At 33.8% G+C, this 26,523-nt stretch overlaps 1 protein-coding gene across 3 annotated transcripts in view; it reads right to left on the bottom strand.

Annotated features, from left to right (window-relative positions):
• Nucleotides 1-20,810, bottom strand: part of FANCM (DEAD/DEAH box RNA helicase family protein) — a 67,743-nt gene extending 46,933 nt beyond the window's left edge. The window contains exons 1-10 of one of the 3 annotated variants that reach the window (XM_010258170.3): nt 20,306-20,810; nt 19,857-20,163; nt 19,484-19,627; nt 17,123-17,205; nt 16,890-17,004; nt 12,131-12,222; nt 11,935-11,989; nt 11,708-11,829; nt 11,515-11,628; nt 8,149-8,342 (exon numbers count right to left, since the gene is read on the bottom strand). In XM_010258170.3, coding sequence (XP_010256472.1) covers nt 8,149-8,342; nt 11,515-11,628; nt 11,708-11,829; nt 11,935-11,989; nt 12,131-12,222; nt 16,890-17,004; nt 17,123-17,205; nt 19,484-19,627; nt 19,857-20,163; nt 20,306-20,341 — 1,262 coding nt within the window. In that variant the 5' untranslated portion in view covers nt 20,342-20,810. Of the gene's footprint in view, nt 1-8,148; nt 8,343-11,514; nt 11,629-11,707; nt 11,830-11,934; nt 11,990-12,130; nt 12,223-16,889; nt 17,005-17,122; nt 17,206-19,483; nt 19,628-19,856; nt 20,164-20,305 lie in introns of those variants that run through there. The other 2 variants (XM_010258172.2, XM_010258171.2) reach the window with 2 other exon arrangements.
• Between the last annotated feature and the right edge of the window lie 5,713 nt (nt 20,811-26,523).

Genomic DNA, 26,523 nt, shown 5'->3' with positions numbered 1-26,523 from the left:
GCGCATTTTGGGGTATGTGCCTCACCCAAGTCCTAGGCGCACCCCTTTCAAAAGGTGCACGCCTAGTGCGCCTTGCGCCTCAGCCCATGCATGCGCCTTTTTAAAATTTTGCGCTTTTTATAACAATGTACGCCTCAACTCCGAGAACCCCCTATTTGCTAATGTTGTTCATTCATTCATTGCAATAAAATATCTTCTTAAAAGGCAATGAAAGTTATAAAATCATTATTTTTTATGTGAGAAATAAGAATTTCAGAGCCTAACATAGACTTATTCGGGCTTGCTTCGAGGGGCATGGTACAAAGGTGACTCATAGAATCAAGAATGCAATATGTTTTACATCACATTAACTACTTGAAGCAATGCAATTAAGGAAAAAAAAAAAAGAGATTGTGGGTTTTACATGCTTGAAAATGCTTTATATGTTGGCTTTTATTTTTAAATTTTCATTTGAAACACTTTACATGTTATGTTTATGTATTTTAATTTTAAATAATATGTTTTTTAAATCATTTCTTTTAAAATTTAAGTTTATATTTTTATAAACAATATGTTTAATATTTTTGACATTTTTAAAAATTTTTGGCATTTTTTTTAATTTTCTAACATTTTTTATTTTTTAGCTTTTTTTTGTAACTTTGCGCCTTTCTTGAAAAGGCGTGCACCTCGCCTTGCGCCTCAGGCACAAATTGGCCCTTGCGCTTTTAAAACACTAGCTCCATGCTCAATATTTCTTGGAAATACACACTGACTGTACTTAAGGTCTAACCCCAACAACTAAGACAAGTTGCTTCACCATTTAAGCAATACATCAGTGTCAACCTTGTCAAAATAAACTCCCCAAGTTTATCCAATGGATGGGAATTTTCTAAACTAACATAAACCTCATAAATATCTAGTTTAAAGGGTAATTCACAGAAACACATCAATCACAAACATGAAATTACAATGAATTGATTTTATTAATTCATAAATCTCAATACATATCAATCTGATTGAAGCTAAGGGCATAAACTATCTTAAAGATATACCTAATGCATTCCCATGATGAGCTTTCCAGTTTGACTTGTTATTTTCATCAAATGGTTCTTGCATAGTTTACCACTTGGATAAAAAAAAAATCAAATCAAATAATGTTTGAAATCCTTATAACGAAGAAATATGACAGTTAGAGTCCAGTGGGTAGGCAGATCAGCAAACTCTTTGGCTGATCCACTTGCTAAACAAGGGGTTTCTTGGGACTCTTTATTTTGGGCTACCTTGGAATCATGTTCATCTGATCTTGTAATGTTATAATCAATCTTAAAGGAAAGGTCGCATCTCGTGCCTTTCCTTATCTAGTATCTTCTCGAGCATGGTGTCATTCATTAGAGAACCTATTCTTAACACCACAGCAAAATGGCATTGCTGAGATAAAGAATATACACATGTTGGAGGTGGCTAGTAGTATTATGTTTAGTGTTCATGTTTCCCTAAGGTTCTAGGGGGATGCTATAATTTTTTATTAATAGAGTTCCTTCTCTGTTTTTGGGGATGAAGACACCTTTCAGCATTTTCTGTTCTCATTGGGACATTTTTCCTATTCCTATTAGGTGTTTGGGTGTACTTGCTTTCCTCGTGTTTGAAGCAGAAAATTTCCAACACATAACAATAGGCTTCAGCTACAAGTATTAACAAACAAATAATGAAGAGAAAATAGAAGAGGAAGAAAGAACTAATTCTGCCATAGCTGTTGAATTTGAAGAATCAAATCATGCATGTTCTCCCCTTTCATTGTTGAATTCAGCCTACACATTGTGAGACTTACCTAGGGTTTTGCAACCCTATTTGACCAAACCTAGAGAACCATTAGAGAGTGATTCTAGAAGAATTTTGGGTGAAAAGATCACTCAAATTCGTGATCAAAGTATCACCTTTCTTGCTGGAGTTTCTAGAAATCAAATTGAGACTGCAAACACATGACTGCACCATCTTTAATTCGTTGCAAACTTTCTTGGGACAATTCGAGCCTAGGTGTGAACTACCACTTCAATCTTTGTGTTTGTGGACATCAAGATCAGGTACTACACTCAAACTAAATCCAAAGATTTGATCTTTTATGGTCCAATAGACACAAAGGATCCAAGAGAGAAATCAATTCTCTCATGATCATGCAATTTAAGCATTAGGGTTTTGCAAATTTTTGAGATTTCTCTCTCTCTCTCTCTCATTTTGTTGGGATTTTTGCATGTAATGAACTAATGATTACTAGATGATCATCTTTCAATGCCTTATTTGGATGCAATGTAGTTTCATGGTGAAACAAGGAACAGCCTGTTGTTGCTCATTCTAATGCTGAGGCAAAGTATAGGGCAATGGCCCAAAGTGTCTAAACTACTCTAGTTGAAGACCTTGTTGACTGGAATGGGCATCCAAGTAGATACTCCAATGAGACTTTATTGTGACAATCAAGTTGCAATAAACACTAGTCACAATCCTATTCAGCATGATCATACAAAACACATTGAAGTGGACAGTCACTTTATTAGAGAGAGGATAGCTAGTGGAGATTTTCCTATCCTTTCAAGTGTTTTAAAAGCGCAAGGTGCAAAAAAGGTGCAGGGGTCAATTTGCACCTGAGGCAAAAGGCGCAAGGCAAGGTGCACACCTTTTTTAAGCAAGGTGCAACAAAACAAATGCTAAAAAATCAAAAAAGAAAAACTAGAAATTTCAAAAACATGCCAAAAAATTCAAAAAATATTAAACGTAATATTAATAAAAATATAAAGTTAAACTTTAAAATAAATGTTTTAAAAAACCTATTATCTAAAATTAAAATGCATAAACATAAGATGTAAAGCATACTCAAATAAGAATTTAAAAATAAAACCCAGCATATAAAACATTTTCAAGCATGTAAAACCTCTAATCGCTTTTTTCACTCAATTGCATTACTTCAAGTAGCTAATGTAATGTAAAACATATTACATTCCTGATTCTACGAGTCACCTTTGTGCCACGCCCCTCGAGGCAATCCCAAACAAGTCCACATTAGGTCTTAAATTCTTAGTTTTCACACAAAAAAAATAATATTTTATAGTTTTAATTGCTTTTTAAGAGGACATTTTATTAGGATGAATGAATGAACAACATCACCAAATTGGGGGTTCTCGCATCAGACGCACGCCTGGTGTGCGCCTAGGACCTAGGCAAGGTGCATACCCTAAAATGCGCCTTGCCTGTGCGTCTAGGCGCGCTTGAGGCACGTTTTTTAAATTATTGATCCTTTGTAAGGTTGAAAGACCGAGTTGCTAATTGTTTCACAAAAGGTGTTCACCATCAAAAGTTTGCAAAGAACCTAAACAAGCTGGGCATGACATATATGCCTAGCTTAAGGGGAGTGTTGAGACTACTTAGGCAAGGGATTTTTGGTCTTTCTTATCATTTTTGTATCTAGGAACCCAAGTAAGGGCATTCTTGTAATTTTCCCTTACAGTTTAAATATCAAGTTTAAGTGTGTGAACAGTTCCACACGTCTCTCATTCATAAGACTCTCTTCTCTTTTCTTCTTCTCTCTCAACAAACCCTCAATTAACAAATCTTCCAATACACACTAACGTTTGGTCTCATCCCATTCTTGAAACAAGCCAATCTCTACCTGTCATCTTCAATGATGTTATAATGAATGACTAACTCTTTAAATACCAGTCTAGATGAGAGTCAATCTATTTGGTCTACACCAGCTCTAGGGTTCATAAAACTAAATTTTGATGGTAGTAGTGAGGTCAACACAGGGCCTTCAAGTGTAGGAGGTACCTTTAGAGATGAAGAGGGGAAAGTAATTGTGATGTATTCTAGTCCAATTGGGGTTGCGGACTCTCTTAGAGCCAAGGTCATGGTGGTGTTGGAAGGGATAAAGAAGGCAAAGGAGTTGAACATTCAAAAGCTAATTATAGAAGGAGATTCAAAACTAGTTGCAAAAGGAGAATAGTAAACTCTAGAAATTTACTAATGAAAAAAGAGAGTTTGACTGGGTAGCTTGAGGAATAGAGATTCAGCTTCATTGGGTTTAGAAAATTGCTAATTCCTTTGTTATACAGTGTATGCCCTTAGCTCCAATCAGATTGATGTACATATCCATTTATTGTAAATGAATAAAAGTACATAATTGATTCATGTTATAATTGGTGTGTTTCTATGTAATTACCCTTAAACTGGACACTTATGAGACTCGTGTTAGTTTAGAATGTTCTCAGCCGTTTGATAGACTTGGGGAAGTTTATCCTGCCAAGGCTAATACTGATGTGCTACCAAAAAGGTTGGGGCAGCTCGTCTCAGTTGCCAAGGTTAGACCCAAAGCACATGCAGTGTGTGTTTGAAACACTGAACCCGGACCAATTTCCAGTTATGCCCTGGACCTTGGAGACTGATGGGCAAAACTAGAAAGTTACACATAACCCCTAGACTCGATTATGGTATTGCACTGGGTGACAAATTGGGTTGTCTTTGATATGCCAATCAATGAGATCCTTCGGAGGTCAAAACCTAGTATGTTGGGGCAGTCTGAGAATTCACTCAAGTGGGTGATCATAGTAACAGGATCAGCCCCTTTGTCGAACAAAGTGAATGATCGGGACTGCAGTCTCTCTGATGGAAACCAAAACCGTCGGTAGTCGATTTCATCCGAGTTTGAGATTTGTTTTGCAAAATATATATATATATTATGTTTTAAGAAAAAAGTTTACAAAAGGTTTTAATTCTCGGGACCCATCCAAGCAGAGAGTGCAACACTACACCTTGTAGCCAGGGGAGAGGTCCTTCCCTATCGGGTAGTTTTTTATCATTAAGGGTTGAGATATTAAGTGTAAAAGACCATTTAGGGCTGTTTTACCTAATGGGCTATATTTCACTTAAGTCCATTGTCCTTGGGCCTTTATAGGATGGTTGGACTAAAGGATCATTTAGTGTATATGGTAGGCCCATTAAGAGCCCATACTGATGAACTCAAGGGTTCACTATACTTGACAGTGAATTCAGCTAGGCCTTTTCACATAGGATGGGCCGAACCCATGTGGGCTTATGTGAGGTCATTGTTGGGGTCCCATGCCATACAAAGAGAACCAAATGGGCCAGCAACTATCTAGGGTCGTTAGCCACTTACTTAATGGGCCTAAAGCCCATGATTAATTAGATTAATCAAGTGGTCAGATGACAACTTAAGCAGTCATGTAACATGGGTGAATATGGGTATGGATATGGGTTTGGATCAACAATTAGGATAAGAGGATAAGTCTTATCCACTTAAAAAGTCCAAATCCAAATAAAGATTTGGATTAGGATCCTCCTAATTCGATTAGGAATATTGATCCTTAAGGCTTATAAAAGAAGGGTGTCCAGTTATCAATCTGCTCTTGCCGCCCAGAAACCCTAGTTCAACCTCCAGTTCCTGAACTGATAAAGATCAGTTCTGATTTCCAATTTTTGCAAGAAAATATCAGATTCAATTCGTGCTCACCACCCTTGCTCGATCCAAGCTGTTGGATTACAGTTTTTTCTAAAAAACTGTGTTGCTCAAGCGGCCTCAATTCAAGTTGTGTCATCTTCAATGAAAGCTAGTTTTGGTACTCTCTTTTGGGAGCTACATTTGTGGAATCCGTATCAGGTATACTTCTCCCTTCATTTTGGTTTCAGATCCGGTCCGGTTCGGTGCAAGAACAATCCTTGAAAATTGTTGTTTTTCTAAAACTGGGAATACAATTCTCGGAAGGGTAAAAGGAAATTTTTGAAATTTCGCCCAGCCATCTAGCATGGTTCGGACACCCATATGATGGATTTCCCCTTCCTTCATCCTTTGCAGATACTCTGGTTAAACAAGGGGTGGGAAGGGAACGATTGTTTTGGGCAGTGTTGTAACTGTTTTTCTGTTTTTCTTGGGAAGAGTTTTGATCTCTCCCCTTTGTTTCCTTTGTAAGCTATTTTTCCTTTTAATAAAAAGTTTCTGTTATTAATCAAAACTCTTTCATGTACTCCATCACAAACAAATTTTCTTGCTTAAAAAAGAGCATCTGATATAAATAAATTACAAAACCGAAAAAAAAAAGATGACATTTCTCCTGGTATGGTTCAAAAAACTGGCTGCCATTGATTATAGACCATAAGAAGGTATGTTATCAAATCCATATTCATACAATTGATTTCAAGATATTCTAGGCCTATTTAAACAGTCATTTTGTGAGAAAATAGTGCCTAACCATAAGCTCTGATACCAATTGAGATGGGAGTGATGTGATCGACGGCTGGACTTGAAACAAATTTTAGTGAGACTAGGATGAATGGATTTTGGTGGTAAACTTATGGCTATTGCAGACTTTAATGGCTTCTTGAAGGATTAAGAAAGAAGAGAGAGAAAGAGAGGCCTAGCAATCATTCTAGGGAATGGGAATCACTCACCATCAGTAGCATAAGCTGTAGGAACTCAAATAAGCTTCATTGATTATTGTGTAAAACATCCATACATACTTATACTGTAGATCATGAAAAAATAGAAGCTTGGTACTTTACCACAATCCTAGTCAATTCAAAGAAGACTTAATAACTCATAAACTACGTATTTGATGAGTCTAAAACTTTCAACATAAACCAACTATAACCAGACAAACCAGATCCTTTCATCAAACCCCACAGATCATTTTTAAAATGACAAAAACACCCCTACTGTCAAAAATACATGAATATATAAAAATTCAAAGAATGCCAATTTGGACTCTTTAGCTCCTGCATCACCTTTTATTCCCATGATCTATGATAAATTCCTCATTAACAAAAGAACAAAAAAACGAAAAGAGGGGATAGGTAATCCATGTAATCAGCAATACCAATGATGGAAAAAGTACCATAAAAAATATAGGTTTCTAAGCTTGAGAGGAATCAATTATTCTTTGTTCACCATTTTTTTGGGTCATTTGAATAAAATGTAAAGTTCTGCATATGTATATCATGCAACAGAAATAGCCTGGTCAGAAAACAACGATCTCATTTTAAGGCCTCAAAAGAAGTAAATAGAACATCCAATAGTAGTAAAAAAATACTAGAGGCAACAAAAAACTTAGAATCCTCAGGAGTAGACCTGTCACCAATCAGAAAACATAATATTTGGGGAGAAAATATCCAAGGTACTACATGAACAGTGGTACCTAAAATTATAGCCACCTCTAGGCATGGTTTAAAATGCCCCTAATTTCCCTAATATTTCAACGATATATTGCCATTTCCATGGGTAGCGACACAAAATTTTAATGGAATCAACATATTTCCTAGTGAACACTACCAGTACTATGTGGAGTCCAAAAGATAGTATTATAACATAAGTTGGTACAATATTGTAAATATGTTATGTAACAATTTTATTGTCTGCCTAACTTACATGATTAACACTTTGAGCTAGCTCAAATATTCATTTCTAGTTTTTTGTTTGTGTAATAGATTATTTGGTTGATCTATTACAATCATTTACATTTTCTATGAGTTGAAATTTTGCTTTAACTCGTTTTATCATGAAGCTCTGCATCTTAAAGTTTACAGGGCAACTTCAGAACGCATTCTTTTGTCTATAACCTCAGTTTCTTAGCTTTGTTTAATGATTTGCAACAAGATAATAATTTAAAAAGGTGTGCCTATGCTTCTTTTATCATTTCATAAAATACCTTTCTATATTTTGCATATTTTAAAATGTTACCACCATGTCTATAATTTTTACAATATTTCCATACGATATTTCCGACATTCAAGACATGTTGCTTATATTTGGATGACCGACATTTCCACCGACATCAACATTTTAAACCTTGCCTCTAGTAGAGGATAAATAACACAAGGCAACTGCACCCCCTTCCCCCCAAAATACGCATATCCTCTCTCGTCCAAAGACTATTAGTCTATCCACAAGTTAAAAGTTGTATTTTGAATCAAATCTCCTAGCCATCCACTGTCCACATATAAAGAAATCCTCACTTCCATAGAGATGGATAGAGTTCAAACAAATTCACCTTAGAGAGAAAATTTCACAAGAAAAGTACTTTCACAAGTATTATGCAAGGATAAACTTTTAGAATCCTAAAGTTTGTCATTATGAAGAAAAATTGCTTAAATAATGTAAGCAAAAGCACATACCCTTGTTGTAACTTCTCTCCAAGCATTTCATATGCTGGCCTTATTCCATGGCTTGAAAGTAACTTTCGTATGTGGTAAAGTGTTATAAGAACTCCAAAATATCCTTCTACTTCTCCATATTTTGTATGAGGAAGAGCAGGTGGAGGTGCTTGACGAAATTTATCCCTTGAATTAAGTAATTCACATGGACTCAACTGGCAAAAATCAGTGATGATTCTTAATAACATTGTAAAATGAGCACTAATTATAAGAAAAGCACCAAACAGATCTATACGAGGTTCAACTTCTCGACAGCCAAAAACAAAATATACTTGATGGAGAATTCAACTCTTCATTTTCAGCATTTTTCGGCTATAAAGGCATTTTGTCATTTCAAAATATTGGCAGTAGATCTGGTCTCTTACTTTTTGGGTCAAAAGGCATCTTCCTAATTATGGTGAAAGTTTTGCTCTTTGCACTTTTATCTGACGAGGCAAATATAATGTATTCATACAAAAGTGTAAAAGTGTTAACACAAGCAGCTTAATCATTAGGTATACAAAGTCCAAATATTATCTATTTGTGTTGCATATAAGATATGGAAACTATAAGCTTAAAAGTAAGGAACTTCCCTGAATTCTTTGCTGATAATTAGACATGGCCTTGCTATGCCAATATCTTTTCACCATGTTGCCTCTGGACAGGTGATCTTGTTATTGAAAACCCATGCATTCCTTTCCTTCCATGTTATCCATGTCACCACAAAGGAAGAATGCCTTAAGTCCTTTTTCCTTCTTTGTTGGCAATTTCTTGTGTCATCAGCATCAGTGGTTAATAACACTGGCTCTTCTACTCGGTGAGCTAATTACAGGTTAATGGATGACTTAATTGAGCTTTCAATGTGGCATGTTAGAGAGGGCAAAGTCTTGACTTGGCTGGATAGGTGGTGTGATGGTGGGCCCTTGGTCATATGGGTGTCAAATCTTCCTCAACTTGATTTATCTCCCAGACTCATTGATGTGTTGGATGAGAATGGAGACTGGAATTTTGATCAGCTGAGTTTGCTTGATTCACATATTGTGGCTTTGCTTGGTGAAGTGAAAGTTCACTGGTTGATGGGCCAGGATGAATGGATCTGGTTGCCAGACAAATCTGGAGGTTTCATCTAAATCTACTTGGCTTTCAATTACGGAGACCTCTCCTATAATTTGGTGGCCAAAATTTGTGTGGAACTGTAAATTTCCTATTAGGATCTTTCTCTTTTGTTGGAAGTTGTTGAAAGCAAATATCTCAACTGATAGCAGTATTCAAAGACTTCAAATCACTCTAGCTTCTGCTTGTAATTGTTTGCAGACGGAAGCAAGTCGAGTCTACTAACCACCTTCTCATTCAAAGCGTGCTGGCTTCAAAGGTTTGGAGGTACTTCAGTTGTATTGTGGATGTCCCCATTTTAAGTTCACATTCTTTTAGAGGTAGAATTGTTTGTCAATCATTTGGTGGCAGCAAAAAGGATTCTTTGTTACCTAAAGGGTTCAAGAAAAGGGGCTATTGTTTGCCAATCATTGACACATGTGGATAGAACATAGAAGCTTGGGTTCAAGAAAAGGGACTATTGTTTGCCAATCATTGACACATGTGGATAGAACATAGAAGCTTATATAGATGTTGATGGGGGTGCTTGTGTGGATGATAGGCAGTCTAGCTCTGAATATTGTACTCTTGTTCATGGTAATTTGGTTCTTGGGAGGAGCAGGAAGCAATCTGTGGTTGCTAAATCATCAGCAGAAGCATAATATAGAACAATGGCTCATGGTGTTTGTGTCCCAAAGCTTTTGTGGCTATGATTCCTACTTGGAGAGCTCGTTATTGTCAATGAGAAGTCAATGGTGTTGTATTGCAACAACCAGTCAGCAATAAACATTGCAAATAATCCAATCCAACATGACCACACAAAACATATTGACCTTGACAGACACGTCATACAAGAGAGGGATACCTCTAGAGAAGTTTGTCTTCCATCTAATGCTTCTGAAGAATAGCTGGCTAATATGTTTACAAAAGGAGACCCAAAGCTTAAGCTACAGCATTATGTAAGCAAACTGGGCACAATTAACCTCTCAAATGTTCTCTCTTCCCCCATTTTTGAACTGAAAACGTATTTTTCTTACAATAAATCTTTGATTATTTTCTACTTTACCCCGTCATTGATATCCATCTTGTTACGCAAACAAAAGCTAAGATTTAACACCACATCGGGCAAAAAAATTAGCTCACGCCATCATCTCCATTAAGTAAGCGATAATATTGCTACACCACATATCTACAATACTATTGCCAACTCATCATGTTATAATTCTATCTAATGTACACCATTTAGCCATAGTTTTCAAGCGCCAAGGCAAGGCTAGGCAACAGGGGGCGCCTTGTCACTGATCGCCTAGGCGATGGATTCTTTAAGTAAAAAGTGTATAACCTAGCCTCCTAGGGTAGTTCCCTAGGTTCCATAACCATATTTCCTTAATAATTATCCATAATTTTCATAAGAAAAGCACAAAATTCATGTTTAAGTACAAAAAATCAACATATCCATGAGAAGAAATAAAAGAAAGAAAAGAAATTTCAAAAAAATATAGGGGTTGAACCCCTATTTTTGTTATAGGAAAAGAATAAAAGAAAAGATGGAGGAAGAAGAAGAAGATGTGTTGATTAGACAAAATTTTAAGTTCTTCCTTACTTATTGGTTCAGGTTTTGAAGTCTTTGAGGGTTCAATACAGCATTTAGCAATGTTTGCATTGATTAAACCCTAACAAATAAGAAAATAATAAAAAGAAATTAGTATATAAACACAAAATGAATATTTTTGTTATAGGAAAAGAATAAAAGAAAAGATGGAGGAAGAAGAAGAAGATGTGTTGATTAGACAAAATTTTAAGTTCTTCCTTACTTATTGGTTCAGGTTTTGAAGTCTTTGAGGGTTCAATACAGCATTTAGCAATGTTTGCATTGATTAAACCCTAACAAATAAGAAAATAATAAAAAGAAATTAGTATATAAACACAAAATGAACATAAACTCAAAGAAATTATAATGTCTATTTTATAATTATAAACTCAAAAAATTAAGAACATAAAAGTATTTATAACACAATGTACAAAACTGCTTGGCAACTAGGCAAGGTGAACCTCCAAGGGTGCCATGCCGCCTAGGCATAGCCTTGACAACTATGTCATGTTGGTTACCATGGAAATGGAAACTATCATAGAAATATCAGGAAATATGTTGACATTTTAAACCATGCTTTGTATGAATATATAAGGTTAGCAAACTTCAGAGCAACTATTAAGAGATTAAATTTACTGCACTAATACAGGTAAACCAAATCATACCGTTTGAAAATCCCTATTATGGAGTACGCCAACTGCACAAAGTCTAGTTACGAAAGGCTGTATAGCTTCCAAAAGCAGATTATTTATTTCAATAGTATCTTTCCCCATTGCAACCTAGTGTTATTGTAAGAAACAGAGTCAATTACACCAGAACATCAGTGTTATCCAGAATTTCAAAAGCAAAGAACTATACCTCTATCAGTTCCAGTTTCCTGTTGTGTACATATGGGCTGACATCATGATCACTTTCATTCCGATATTCAAGTGTTGAAATATGTAAGTTATCAATAACATTCTGAATTGTCTGCTGCTTTGCTGAACCACAACATTAAGTATAACAATATTGATCAAAAAAACAGTATAAGAATCAAAAAACTAGAGAAATTTTCCATAAAATTAATGAATGAGAAGACAACTTACACCCTGGTGTTGCTGTTAAAGCCAATATCCTCAACTGCACTGGTACAGAAAGCAACTGCAAATGTATGACATGATTAAGATCCTGGAGAAATAAAATCTACCCATACACATATACAAACACATGCACATGGAAAAAGGTGGGATGATATGATATAGATTATTAGTATATAATTGAAAATACATTTACAAGACAAACCTCACGAACTGCTACACAATATGAATAGTTCCCAAGTGCCCGATGAGCTTCATCAATCACCAAGCACACAAGATGTTTCACCAAACATGTACCTATAGTAAACAACTACATGAGCAAATTTCAACAATAAAAAATAAACAGTACAAGTAAGCAAAATAAATACAGAAACAAGTAACAAGCCCCAAAAAAGGGTTGGAAAAAGAAAATGAGCATTTAATTAAGAAAGTTAAATCATCAAAGTTGGGATAAGGCTTAAATGATGTTATGATGATGATGAAATAAACCAAAGTAGACCCATGGAAGAGCTGGAACTAGACATTTATAGTCAACTACCATGTTATTTTGAACATAACTAAGGCACCTCGTGTTTGAAACATAACCCACATTAGATATAGAGGGAAGATGTCAGCAAATGGAGAACAATCTAAGACAGAAAGCAATAAAATACTGAAACCTTACACTAAAAATTAAGTAGCATATGTTTAGTTAAACTCTGGCTTGGCTTTTTCTATTATATTAAAATGAGAAGCAGTTGAACATTAGAAATTACCAACTGATCAAAAGAATCTTAAAGTTTCCAATTAGTTCTGGTATCTTGTAAAGAAGGGATATATTGTTGTAAGGCAGTTGCATAAGAATTCTAAGGTAGAATAAAGTTGAACAGTCTAAGAAGAAACATCACTTAAGCATTGACCTTTGAACAGCCTTTGATTATGTGTCAATTTGTCATCATATAGCTTCCAAGTTGATTATTTCCATGTAACATTAACATTTCTTTTCTGAGGAACCGAAAGCTGAAGAAAAAGAAATGGAAAAGATACCATTGTGAAGGGCTATACAGTACCAAAGGACTTCAAAATGGACCTCCTATTGCAATCAATTTTGAGCCAGAACATATAGACTGTTATGGTTAGAAATCCAACCCTGTAAATATGAGAGTTGGCCACTTATCCAACCTCCTTAACCCACAAATCTTGTTGCATCAGCACATACATGTTTTGATCTACATGATTTATTTTGGAAGCCCAAAAAGTTATCAGATATGTGTAGGTACCTGTGGTCCTCCACTGTCATAATCACAATGAAGGTATCAAAACAGAGCCACATATATCTGCAATGAGCTTAGAAGACCATCCAGGACCTGCAACAAGCATGAAATGCCTCCTAGGACCTGTGATGAGAGTGTCGCATGAGACTCGCAATGGGCATAAAACAACATCGCCAAGAGACAATCGGGTGGTAGCCCACGCCTTGCAATTGACACGAAATGGTAGCCCATGCTGTAACGAACAGTGGATAGACCCTGATACCAGTGATGCCTGCCTGCTGAGGGGAGGTTAACATCCTTCCTAGTCACAGCAGGCTACAACAAGACACCCCAGAGACAATCGGGTGGACACCCAAACACGACCGTCAGACCCAAAACCTTGTCCTTGACACGTGGCCACGAGGAAACCCATGACAGGGTGTAGCCTGCACGTGCTAAGCGAGAATCTTCAAGGAAAAGGGAACTTTGTCCTTAGAGGATCTCATTGGACACGTGGCAAAACCCCAATGGCTTTCCCTTGATAACCGACATAAAGACAAGGATTCCCTTTCCTAATAAGAACCAAATCCCTTTTGGAATCCTTCTCCTTAAAGTATCAGGATCTCCCTTATAAAAAGATGTTGTAGAGCACGATTGGGGACATTCTCTTCAACCACCCTTACTACCCGGCTCTGCTGAGATTCTCGAGAGACAGAAGCCTGTCCTTTATTTTCTTTAGCCTTTGACCCTAATCCTTCTTCGTTCTTCAAGGAGACCATCCCTTCTAGCCTTACCACCGTACTTACAATATGAATACAAGAAAAGACCCGGAAACAACTTCTAGCCTCATTCCCACTGCTTTGCATACACCACCTATAGGAATATATACTTGCAGACCTATCTAATACCATTTTTCCTTCCCCAATAGAAATATATGGTAGTTGAGATATATACTTGCAAACCTGTCCAATGATTGTGAGAACAGTTAAGCAAGTTGCATCCTTTGCATACAAGTACTTCTACTTCCATGCTTAATCAATTGATTCAATTATCAATCATGACTCATGAATCATGATAATGATTAATGAGTAGTTACCACTTCACACACTCAAGAACCTTATCCCTTTATTCTTCATGTTTCTTAGGTGGCGTTTGATAACACTTTTCTTGGTGTATCGTGTATCCTAAAGTTTTCTAATTAAAGAAATTTTTTCAAAGTTAATGATCAAAAAAAGATAACACTTTTCAGATGTCTTTTTCAGAGGTAGGTGGTGTTTGAGATTACGATCTATTTCTAACACCTAAAACAATAAAAGATATCTGAAATGGTAAGACCTGGTCTCATGTCCTACCAGAATAAGATGCATTTCAGATGTGATGAAATGACATTAATGCCCTCATCACTGTCATCTATTTAATAATAATAATAATAATAATAGTAACAGTAATAATAATAATACATTTCTTTAAATAGAAGTATTAAATATCATTTCATAATATTAAAAATATTTAATAATAATAAATATTATTGTTAAATATTTATTATTAATTAAATATTATTACTACTGTTATTATTTACATAAATAATAGCATTTACTAACTTATTTAATATTATCATTATTAAATAATGTTATTCAGTAAATAACAATAATTATTATTATTTAAATAATATTGTATTCAAAATATTATTTGATAATAACAATACATATTATTATGGAATATTTAAATCATATTATTAAATACTATAATACTAATATTTACTGCAATAAAACTATTAACTATAGTAACTTGTTATTTTATAATATTAAAAAACATTATTTAGTAATAAATATTATTCTGAAAAAATATTTAATAATTATTATTATTTATTAAATATTTATTATTAATCAAATAATATATTATTATTACTTATTTATGTAAATAATAACAATTATTAATAATAACTATTTAATAATATTATTATTAAATAATGTTATTTAGTAAATAACAATAATATTTATTTCATAAATAATAATTATTATTATTTAAATAAATATTATTTAATAATAACAACAAATATTATTATGAAATATCTAAGTCATATTATTAAATACTATAATACTAATATTTATTGTAAAAAAATTATTAACTACTATAAAATGTTATTTTATTATATTAAAAAATACTATTTAATAATAAAAATTATTATGAAATATTATTATTATTAAATAATATTATTTTTTATTTGAATTAAAATAAAACTTAGTCATAATATTGGTTTAATAAAATTATTATTAAATAATAATACTGTTGATTATTAATCAGTATTGTTATAAATATTGATTATTAATTAATAAATACTATTATTTCCTTATTTAAAGAAATAATAATATTAGTAATAATATTTATTTAACAATAATAGTAATATTATTATTTAGTAAAAATAAATAAACATTACTTATTAAATAATCATTATTATAAAATAATAAATAATATTATTTTATTAAAATAAGTAATAATATTTAATAATATGTTTAATAATAATAATAATTAAAATATTTTTGTTTATTATTAGTAAATAACAAAAAACAATGTGTTAAAAGGCGTAGGAGGCACACCTAGAGGTGCGCCTCCAAGCGAGGCACCCCACAAAACGCCTTGAGACGTATGCCAAAGGCACTGAAACCTCTGAGGCATACGCCTCAAGTGCAAGAGGAGTGTGCCTCGTATGCTTTTTTCATGAGGCGTGCTAAAGGAATATGCCTCATGCACATCTCCCTCCCCTATTTTATGTCTCTTCATTTACTCCTTTCCCCCCATCCTCAGCCTCCACCCTTTCCTCCCCCCCCCCCCCCAATATTTCCATTTTCTGCATCATAACCAAGAACCAAGTTATACTTAAGAGAGAAAGCCAAGTTGTAAGCATACTAACTTAGGTCTCTCAATTTACAAAATGGGTGTCTTTGTTGCACCATTGTCTCTTGAAACCACCAAATAACACTACAAATAACATAACAACAAGTTACCTTCACCAATTCTGCCTTCGATTGTCACAGTTATACTATTGCAGGGTTTCTAAGAATTCTCGTCCCCTTGACTACATGTATACAAGTATGTAACTTTTGTTTGAAACCCTATTCAGCTATTTCTCATCATCATCCACATCCATTACACACACCTATCAAAAAAACTGGAGTCTAATGCTTCAAAGTTTTCTCTTGGTTTCTGATATAAAAGTCATAGATTTATTGTTCAAAAACTAACCAAGTATGTCTTTGATCTGCCCTGTGCAAGCTTAGGATAAGGCCACTTCCATCTTCAAGATCTTCAACAATATTGTTCAAACTAGAATTAATGGACGTTATGGTTATCATGCCCTATAATTGAGTCACTAAAAAACATAAGAGAAGATTTGCAAAAGTTAAGTCTAAATTCCACAAACAGTACATGCAGGCAAATAGGTTTCAGGTTTTTCTGTATGCTTAAGGGATGTGTATCTTTTTTATGGTCTTTTTTTCAATCAACAACAAGAAAGCTTTTCTAAACAATGAAAGGAGAAAGAGATAAAGATGAAAAGAGCCCCTGAGAGAATGTATGTCACGTGCAGCCTCTTCCCTTGGGGAAGGGTGACCTTTTACAGACTTTTTGTTCAGGGTCCTTTTCTCCTATCATATATCCCCCCCTTCTGTCTCTTTAACATATTTCCTTGAAGGTAAACAAAGAAAAAACTAAACAATAGATTTAGAGACTCACCAGATTGAATGTCCTTTTCAAGCACTTGCGGTGTAACAAAGAAAACTCGCTTAGTTTTCCAAAAACATGATCTTCTTGAAGGGCTCATCAGACCTGTCATGTCAATTGTCCATTCCTGCAATCAGTTTGATCCCAATATTCTCAAAACATGTAAAAGAGAGGCAAGATAATCTTTCCTCTGATTGACTTGAATCCTTAAGAAATCTAAATCTAGTCAGGAAAAATATGCTTACTTGAGGTATTCCCACAATATTGTGGCATGCTTCAATTTGTTGCAAGACTAGAGGTCGTGACGGAGCAGTAAAAACTATTTTTCCTGTCATGATAATTCCAAGCATAGATTCCAATGTTTCATGAGTCCATATTTATAAATAGATCCCACCCAATGTAATAAGAAATAAAAATGCTATCGAAATAATGAACAAATTAGCAATCACTATTCATGGTTTAAAATGCTTACATATTTCCATTTACAGAAGTACCAAAATAAATATCAAAACACCTTCAAAATCTTAAGATAAGTGATATGATGATATCCAACTGACATAGGACAAGTATGTATCTGTGGTATAGAGTTCAATTTAGGTTTAGCAATGAACTAAAGATCCATTTGACAACAGCTAAGTGGCTGAATTGAATGACAGATCATTTAATGGATGAAAAAGTTAAATAAAAAATATTCAGGAATGTAGTAATCAACCCAACTTCAGCTTCAGCCATCAAGGAACTAACAATCTCCTGAATAACTCAATTATTTGCTAAAAGTCAAAGCAATAAACAACTTAGTTCAGCCACTTTAGCCATTACCAAATTGCCCCTAAGCCTATTACAGTGATTTGATTGGGGTTACAAGGATATCTGACTTTTTGGGTCAGATCAATGAGAATTACAAATACTTCCTAGTGTTGTGAAGAAAAAATAGAAAACTCAAGATCTGAGCTAAAGATGGAATTTTTTATGAAGGTTTAAAATGACAATATGTCAGAAGCAACCAAGTTTGGTAGAGTGAAACTTCAAAGGTTTATACCAACAAAGACTTGTAGAAAGAACTAATATAAAGGAATTCAGAGCCTCGGAGGTGGTTTGGTACAAAAAGACAAAGGAAAACTTCAAGTTCAAGGAAAATTATAGGTTTGTTAATTATCCAAAAAAAAAAATCTAGGTTTGTGGGAAATGATAAAAGGATTATCAACCCTCTAATGAAGTCATCTTACGGAGTTTTTCCAAGTCTTTGATAGCTGATAAATGCTGAAATCAAAGAACTTGAGCAAAAAAACAAGACAGAGAAAGATAGAGAACCCATAATTGCAATCATAGAATCACTCTACAATTTAAGGGAATCACTCATCATCATAGAAGCAATAAGTAAAATTTCATCAAGAATTCATTAGCCATATTGTTACTCAAAACACATATAAATGGACTCTAGAGTTGGCCACCATACTCCTGCAAAATATAAAAGAATGGAAAATTACAACTTTGTCATTGACTGCCTTTAACTTCAAAGGCAATTCAACTATGACTAGGCCAGACTCTGTTGAGTGACCAGATACCCTTACCATCCAAAAGTACATAAAAATTCAGAAAAGCCCATGAGAGTGAATAGTGGGTGTTTGAAAGTCTCCACTTGGTACAAAAAATGCCAAACATCAGGTCTATATCTAGTCCACCCCTCCTAAGACCCCAAATAGCCAGGACCAACATTGGATAATGGTCCTGGAGTCACAGTTGACAACAATCTACAAATCAGCAATTTCCTATCTTATGTTACAATTATTTACTAGTTTCAAAATTGTAGACTATTTACTGATTCCTCACAAGAAAGCTACAGAAAGAAGCACTACTGCATTACATTAACCATCACAGACTCAAACTCAAAAGAGCCAGTTACAAAAGTCAAGAGTTAGGCCCTTAGTTCCCTCAGATGCCATTTCAAGAAAGAAATAGTTGCTTCATCTGTCTTATGGAAAATCGGAGAAGGAAGCCTTGATAGGGAAAAATGCACGTAAAGGGGTGTTCCTGTTGGTTAAAAATGTTTAAGTTAAATGCCATTTCTTTAAATATGAGCCATATTAGATCATCTCTGGTTTAGCCATAGCTGTTGTATGGGATGCATAAACGCATAGATTTCTTGCCCAACTCTCATAACCAGATTACTGCATTATTTAACTCCAATGAAACTAACAATTAGGTTCTCCAGTATAACATACATATTTTTGGTGGGAAACTTTGATTTATAATCACATCACATATACCCAAGGAAATTAAATGATGACAGGAGAGACTACCGGGATGTAAAAGAAACTAATCTACGAGAAATTTCATACCAAAAGATAACACTAAAGAGTCCTAACGTAAGCATTATAATTCAGAGATTAGATGTACAAACTGATCAGTTTTCTTGAAAAAGTGTTCAATGATCTTTACGTTTGCCTTAACCCATTCATTTCAAAGTACAAACCAAAGAGTTATACTAATCCAAGCTGTCCAAATGAAACTCCACTCATATAGAATTTCACATATACAATCCAACGGTGAAAACAAATAGCTACCATGCACAAAAGCCTTATGTAATAATAAAAGTTCTGATTTACCTTCGGGAAACCATCTGAAGTAGTTATACATTACAACAGCAGCAATGAGAGTTTTCCCAAGTCCTGTTGGTAATGCTACTAGTGTGTTGGAAAAAAGAGATGTCTTAGTAATTGAGAGCTGGTAATCACGTAGAGGGACATTAACTGCCAAAAGAAAAAGAAGAATAAGACAAAGATTTATCCTTAGAGTTGTAGAAACTCTGACCAACAAATCCCAATAAAAATAACGTTGCCCAGAAGGTCAACTTATCAGCTCGTGAATTTAAAATCAAAATGTACATACTTCAATCATGAGAAATTGCAAAAGCCCATTTGACACAGATTAATAAAAGCACATTCAGTAACTGTAATGAAGGGAGGAGGCATCTTAAACCTGGGTACATCCATGTTTTAGCTGCCTCAAGATCAATGCTAACATCGCAGACTGTATCATCAACGCCAATGTTCTCATCAACCCTACGGCTAATAGATCGATTCTCGAAAACAAACTTTCGATCAACCTTCCCCACAAACCTATCTAGAGTGGATTGCCGGGCACCCCCGGGTTTTTTGGATTTCTGATGGATTGCGTCGGTCCCTTCTCGGACAGGATGGGCAGAATCCTCGGGGAGGGAAGTCGAGGTGGCTGCGCCTTGGCAAGCAACATCTATCTCTTTAACGGCTGCCTCCCAATCGAAAGGCTGCAAAAAAGTAGCAAATGCAAAATGGGTTTTCCTACAGAAGAAGAAAATTTTGTAATCTAGTACTCTTCTCCAAATGCACATCCTGGAAAATTGAAACAATTGGAGAGAGAGAGAGATGGGAAAGATTATCTGAACGGACATCGTCATTGTCATCGTCAGGGATGGATGACGCCATATAGAATTAGCAATTGCAACAGATTTGAAGAACGATTCAGAAACTAGCTGATTAGCTGCTATTTGACTCTTGCAGGGGAAATTTGGCGGCAAAGCTTGGAAGCCCTTGCGATTTTTACTCTCTGCTCCAAATGGAGGAATTTGAAACGGACTGTGACTCCAATTAGATACGGTGCAACTTGAGCGGACCCATCCTGACTCCGACCCGATCCAACGGCATTGTTGGATACAGATTTTGCCTCAAAGCTTAGGGCCTGTTCTCAACAGATAGTCATTCATCGCAAAGAAAAAGTTGAGAATGCGATTTAGCCATTTGCGACGCCATGTGGGCAGGAACATTATAAGTTCAATTTACAGAATAAAACTTCACATTTGAAAGGTTCATAACTAAGTTTTTGGTCTTTAACAAAAGCCAAGGGCAGATCACTTGTCTTCTGTAAGGCTTGAACAATCTGTTGTGCATCAGAACATATAAAGATATCTTCACAATTCCAGTTTTAGATTTCTGTTAAGGCCTTCATAATAGCAAAAAGTTCAGCTTGATCAATAGAAGTAATAGTGGAAGTTCAGCCTCCTGTAATTTTTAAGCAGGATAAATTCCTTGATATATGATAATGCCAAAACTGCATAAAGAGTCAAATATTTTCCCTGCATCAATAAAGATAATTAAATCAATAGATTGGTAGACAGGAAGCAAACACTTTTGAGTAGTGGAATGCACATCAAAACCATGAGAATAATTATGAGGCATAGAGATATGCTGGATTGTTTGATTTATTATATTAATGATAGTTTGGGGAAGTATTTGTCTATTTTTGAAACATTTCTCATTTCGGGTATATCAAATATAATACATGCACTAGCAATCCACCCTAAAATTTGTAAAAATAATTGATCCTTTGCAATCAAACTATAAAAGTTATTTATATACAAGACACCCAGGAGCCTTGAAATATCTATACTACTTTAAAAAGCACGAATGGCCTCAATAATATTTATAGAATTTTTTAAGGACAAAATTTATCCCTCTATATTTAAATTTATTGATAAAAAATGAGGGCAAATAGGCAATTGGTTCTTTATGTTAAATAAGTTGAAAAGAGTTAATTTAAAGATATTCGATGCATTCAATTATCTCTCATTAAATCCAACATTTAAACTATTAGCTTACATTTATGTTCATTGAACCGTATATTTAAGTCATTTTTTTCTTCTTATCATTAAGTACTATTAATTAAATCCATACTTAATAAATTAATAATTCTAATAATATAAAAGCTTATACTTTTAAAATCTACCTAGCAAAAATAGTGTTTTCATCTAGGTGGTGGAAAGACATTACATCATATTGGGTTAAATGGGTTGATCCATGTTGCCACGGTTAAATAACAAAATTAAAAATATATATAATGAAAAAATAGAAATTAAAAAATTAGAAACATTTTTAACATACATATTAAACAATAATAAGTATGATAAATAAGAAATGATTTTAATAATGATGGAAATGGAATGCAAAAATTAAAACTAATTGGAAATAAAAATATTTTCCTATTATCTCTAATTAAATCCTATATTTAAGATATATTTTTCTCATCATTAAATTCTTGTAATTAAATTCACAATATTAATTTTAATAATATAAAATAAATATTTTGAAAATTAATTTAAAAACAAAACCATATTCTTCTTTCCCGGTGGTGGGTAATCAATTCGACCATTTGGGGTCAAATGGATTAATAAATAATGTCATAATTAAATAATAAAATAAATAACTATAAAGTACAATAAATATTTTTATTAATGATGAAAATGGAATGCCAATTTCAAAATCTACCTAGAAATGAAATGATGTCATAGTCGAATAATAAAATTTTTAATAATAGAAAATACAAAGAATCACACAAATAAAAAAAAAAGATAGAGAAAATTTTGGGCACATATCTAATGTTATATATTTATAAAAAAATAAAATATTAGGTACATCTATAATATTGTGCATTCATTATATTGAACAAAAATAAGTTTTATACATAAGAAATAATTTTATCAATGATGGAAATATAATACAAAATTTAATGTTAACCTAGAAATCAAACAATTTTTATTTTTAGAAGGTGGGTTAGTGGTTTGAGTCAAATGATACCATAGACAAAAAAAAAGTGTGATAAGTAAAAAATATTTTATATAATGTAAATGAAATATAAAATTTAAAGGGAAAATTATAGATAAAGTCAGTTGTACATTTAAAATTAGGTTGCAAGTTAGTCCAGAAACCAACAAAACTCTAACAACTAACTCTACATTTCAAATTATAAAAACCCACACCATGTCATCGGAGGCTTATGTGGCTATTGCCAATATAGGACTCTTAGTCCATGTTGGACACAACAAAAAACATATACCAAATATAGGTTTTAAGTTTCTTTCCCACTCCCTTCGTCTCTCGATTTTCCTCCTTTCTCTCACTCGTACAGTCATCTCTTGATCTCCCGCTCCCTCTGTCTCTCCCACTCTCTTAGCTTTGATTTGTAACCAAATCAAAACATCTCTCTCTCTCTCTCTCTCATTCTTCTCCCTCTTGAACAATATCTCCTTGTCCCTCAAGCTCTATCATTCTCCAATTGATGTAAATTTCATAGTCAATAGCTTCTTGTGAATTTTTATTAAATTGGTGTATTAATTTTTAAACCATACCAAGTTGATCTCATATTGTTTTATATGATCTAATTAATACTCTATAAGCATGTAAGAAAATTAAAAAAATGAGAGAGGGAGCGAGAGAGAAACTGAGGGAGAAAGATAGAAATTAATGGAGAATAAGAGAACTTGATATAGAAAACGTAAATACAAAAAACAAAAACCAATTTATTTATTTTCAAATCTCGTAGTTGTTGAGTAGATAAAGATGACTGTGAGTGAGGGAGAGAAAGAAAAGCTAAAATCATTTTCTTTTTATTTTCCAATCACCCAACATTAAAGGGCAATTTCAGTATAAGCTTTTTTTTAGTGTCCAACATGGATTAAGAGTCCCATGTTGACAATAGCCACATAAGCCTCTGATGACATGGCAAGATTTTTATAATTTGAAATGTGAAGCCGGTTGTCAGAGTTTTGTTGGTATATGGACCAACTTGTAGCCTAATTTTAAATGTACAACTGGCTTCGACTATAATTTTCCCTACTTTAACACTAATCCAAAAGCAAATTTAATTTCTTATCTAGATGGTGCGTCAATGATCCAACATTTCAAAAAAAAAAACCCATAATGTCATAATTGAATAATAAATATTTAAGTTTACTTTTAATCATATTGTTACTTTTGTTAATTTTCAATTTCTATCTTAACTATAATATATCTAAAATTCAAGTAATGAATATGAAGAAGAATTTCTCACGTGCAATGCATATGCTTAATTACTAGTATTATTAAGATGTAAGTTCCAGGGAGCTGCAAAGAAAATAGCTTGAGCATATTGACAATCAATAAATAGATGCGAAAAGGACTGTATTGCTTCATGACATAGAACACAAATTTTATCTTGAGGATTAAGACAAATCATGCATTTTATTGGAATGAAATTGTTAAGTACACTTCAGAAGAATAACTAATATCTAGGGGAATAAAGAGTTTCCATATTTTATTTAAGCAAAATTTGATATGGGAGGAAATAGGTGGGAGATAATATTGTTGGTTTCTTTTATATTCCTCTTTTACTTAGAATTTGCCTGATTTATGAACAACCCAGATCCAAGTGATTTCATTATTTGAAGAGAAGATTGAAGTTCTTAGAATTTTTGTAGCTTCTTTAGTTAAAAACAAAGAAATGATAAGGTTTCCACTCCATTGACCTGAAGAAAGGAGATTTGGCTCAAGGGAAAGGAATCCAATAGAATTCATTGTGAGAATGAATCCAAGCTACTTGGTCCACAAAAGAGAGAGAGAGAGAGATAGAGAGAATTTCATTTACTAGGTGACCACACTCCAAAGATAGTTCTATTATCTTTGGGGTTATGGATTTTCAATAAAAAGAGAATAAGGAAGTAGTTGAATAAGGTATGGGAGTGTGGTGTTCTAAATATTTTGATTTCCAAACTTGATCCCAAAATTTATGTTGCTCATTGAGGTTCCGCCCCAAGCAATTTTTTTAGAAGGGCCATATTTACTAATTTCAAATTTTTAAGCCCAAGACCTCCAAATTCCTTTGGTAAAGTAATTTTATGCCAAGAACACCAACGATAAGGATGAATCTAAGAGTCAAAGATGTCCCACTAATAATCTTTTCAACACTATTAGTCACTTTTTGTGGATATTTTAAAAGGCTCATAGAATGGGGGAGAATATGTTAAAGAACGGATTGAATTAAAAATTTCTTTCCAGTTTGGCTAATAGTTGAAGCTCGCCATTTATTTAGTTTGGAACTAAGATTTTCCATGACATAATTTAATTTAACATGTTTATCTCTAGCCCATAAAAGAGGAAGATCCACATATTTAGAATTTTAATTAAGAAAGCCCATGTGTAATTGTCGCCTAATCATTATTTGATGTTTTGGATGAATATTCTTACTACAGTAGGGACCTAATTTTTCAAAGTTTATTAGTTGACCTGAAGCTGACTGAAATTAAAGAAGAATCTATTTCAAATGATCTAACTCTTCTCTATTGGCACAAAAAATAGCATAGTATCATCCACAAAAAATAAATGGAAGATGGATAGAGAGGAAGGGTTTAATTTGATGCCTTGTAATTTTACTTCCTACTTTGCATGCAAGATTAAATGGGATAATCCCTCCATGGCCAAGATGAACAGATAGGGGGAAAGAGGGTATCCTTGAGATAGGCCTCTAGTATAGCAAAAATGCCCTTCCAAAGTACCATTAATTAAAATTGAAAAGGAGACCATAGAGATGCATTCTTTCATCATCTGATAGAAATCATCAGAGAAACCAAGGAGAACTAAGTCTTTTAGGAGGAAACCCCATTCTAAACGGTCATAGGCTTTAGACATAACTAGCGTTAGGGAAACATAGCCTATACCTCAATTTTTTGTGTTTAAGAAAATGGAACATCTCATGAGTGATAATGGAATTACTAGTCTACTAGCTATCAATTTTGCTATGATTTTATATAGTACATTACATAAACTGATACATTGATAGTTTTATACATTCATACAATCTACTTTTTTTGGGGATCGACAGATAAAAGTGTGATTAAGTCTTCAAAGCAGTCTTTTATTTAGAAAGAAATCCTGGACTACATGTACTATTTCTTATCCCAACATTAAAGACTAGTTGGCATTCCATCCGAACTTGGAGATTTTAGACTTCCAATACTAAAAATTGTTGATTTTACTTCTTTAGATGGAATTGTTAGAAGCATATTGTTTTCCTCCTCAGTAATAATAGGATTAATTAGATGGGGTTGGATCCTAAGACATAAATATTTGAAAAATAATCTACAAAAATTTGGGCAATGTCTTTGTGAGAAGATATCTAATTATTTTGTGCATCCTTGATGCCCTCACTATAATTCATCTTCCATCTAAAAAGAAGTTTGATGGGATTTTTTTTTGTCTCCAAAAGCTTTCAATTTGAAATATTATTGTATCATAGTCCTTGTAAAGGCTATTCAAAGTAGAAGAGTCCACAACAATAGCTTGTTCAACTTGTAGAATTTGATTCTCTAATCTCTTTAGTTTCTCTATAGGTTCCATAAAAGAAATTTTCCTCCAACAGATTAAGTATTTCTTAAGACTATCAAGTTTGAGGGTTATTCTATAAGCTACATGACCATTGATTTGTAGATTCCAACCATCCTCCATGATGGCTTTACAATAACTATAAGCTAGCCACATTTCATAGAAACGAAAAGGTTTAGGCAAGTTTAGGATTTGAGGATTTAAATTCAGAAGAAGGGGATGGTGATTTAATCTCCATCTGATACCTAAGGATAGAGAAACATTTGGGTACAAATTTAACCAATATGGAAAGACAACAACTCTATCTAGAGTTTGTTGGATATGACCTTTACTTCTTTTCTTCGTCCAAGATATACCCCCCCTTGAATACTTAACTCTACCTGATTCAGATTTAAAATTAGATTTCGGTATTATCTAAACACAAGGGAGTGAGAAGTAGAAGTAGAAGTAGAAGGGCTTCAAGTATCCACTGTTGTTGC

The sequence above is a fragment of the Nelumbo nucifera genome, chromosome 5 (assembly GCF_055504915.1).
Source record: "Nelumbo nucifera cultivar China Antique chromosome 5, China Antique-T2T, whole genome shotgun sequence".
In the NCBI taxonomy this organism is placed as follows: Eukaryota; Viridiplantae; Streptophyta; class Magnoliopsida; order Proteales; family Nelumbonaceae; genus Nelumbo; species Nelumbo nucifera.
The sequence above is the reverse complement of the archived record's forward strand: the minus strand, read 5'-3'. Positions and strand labels throughout refer to the sequence as shown.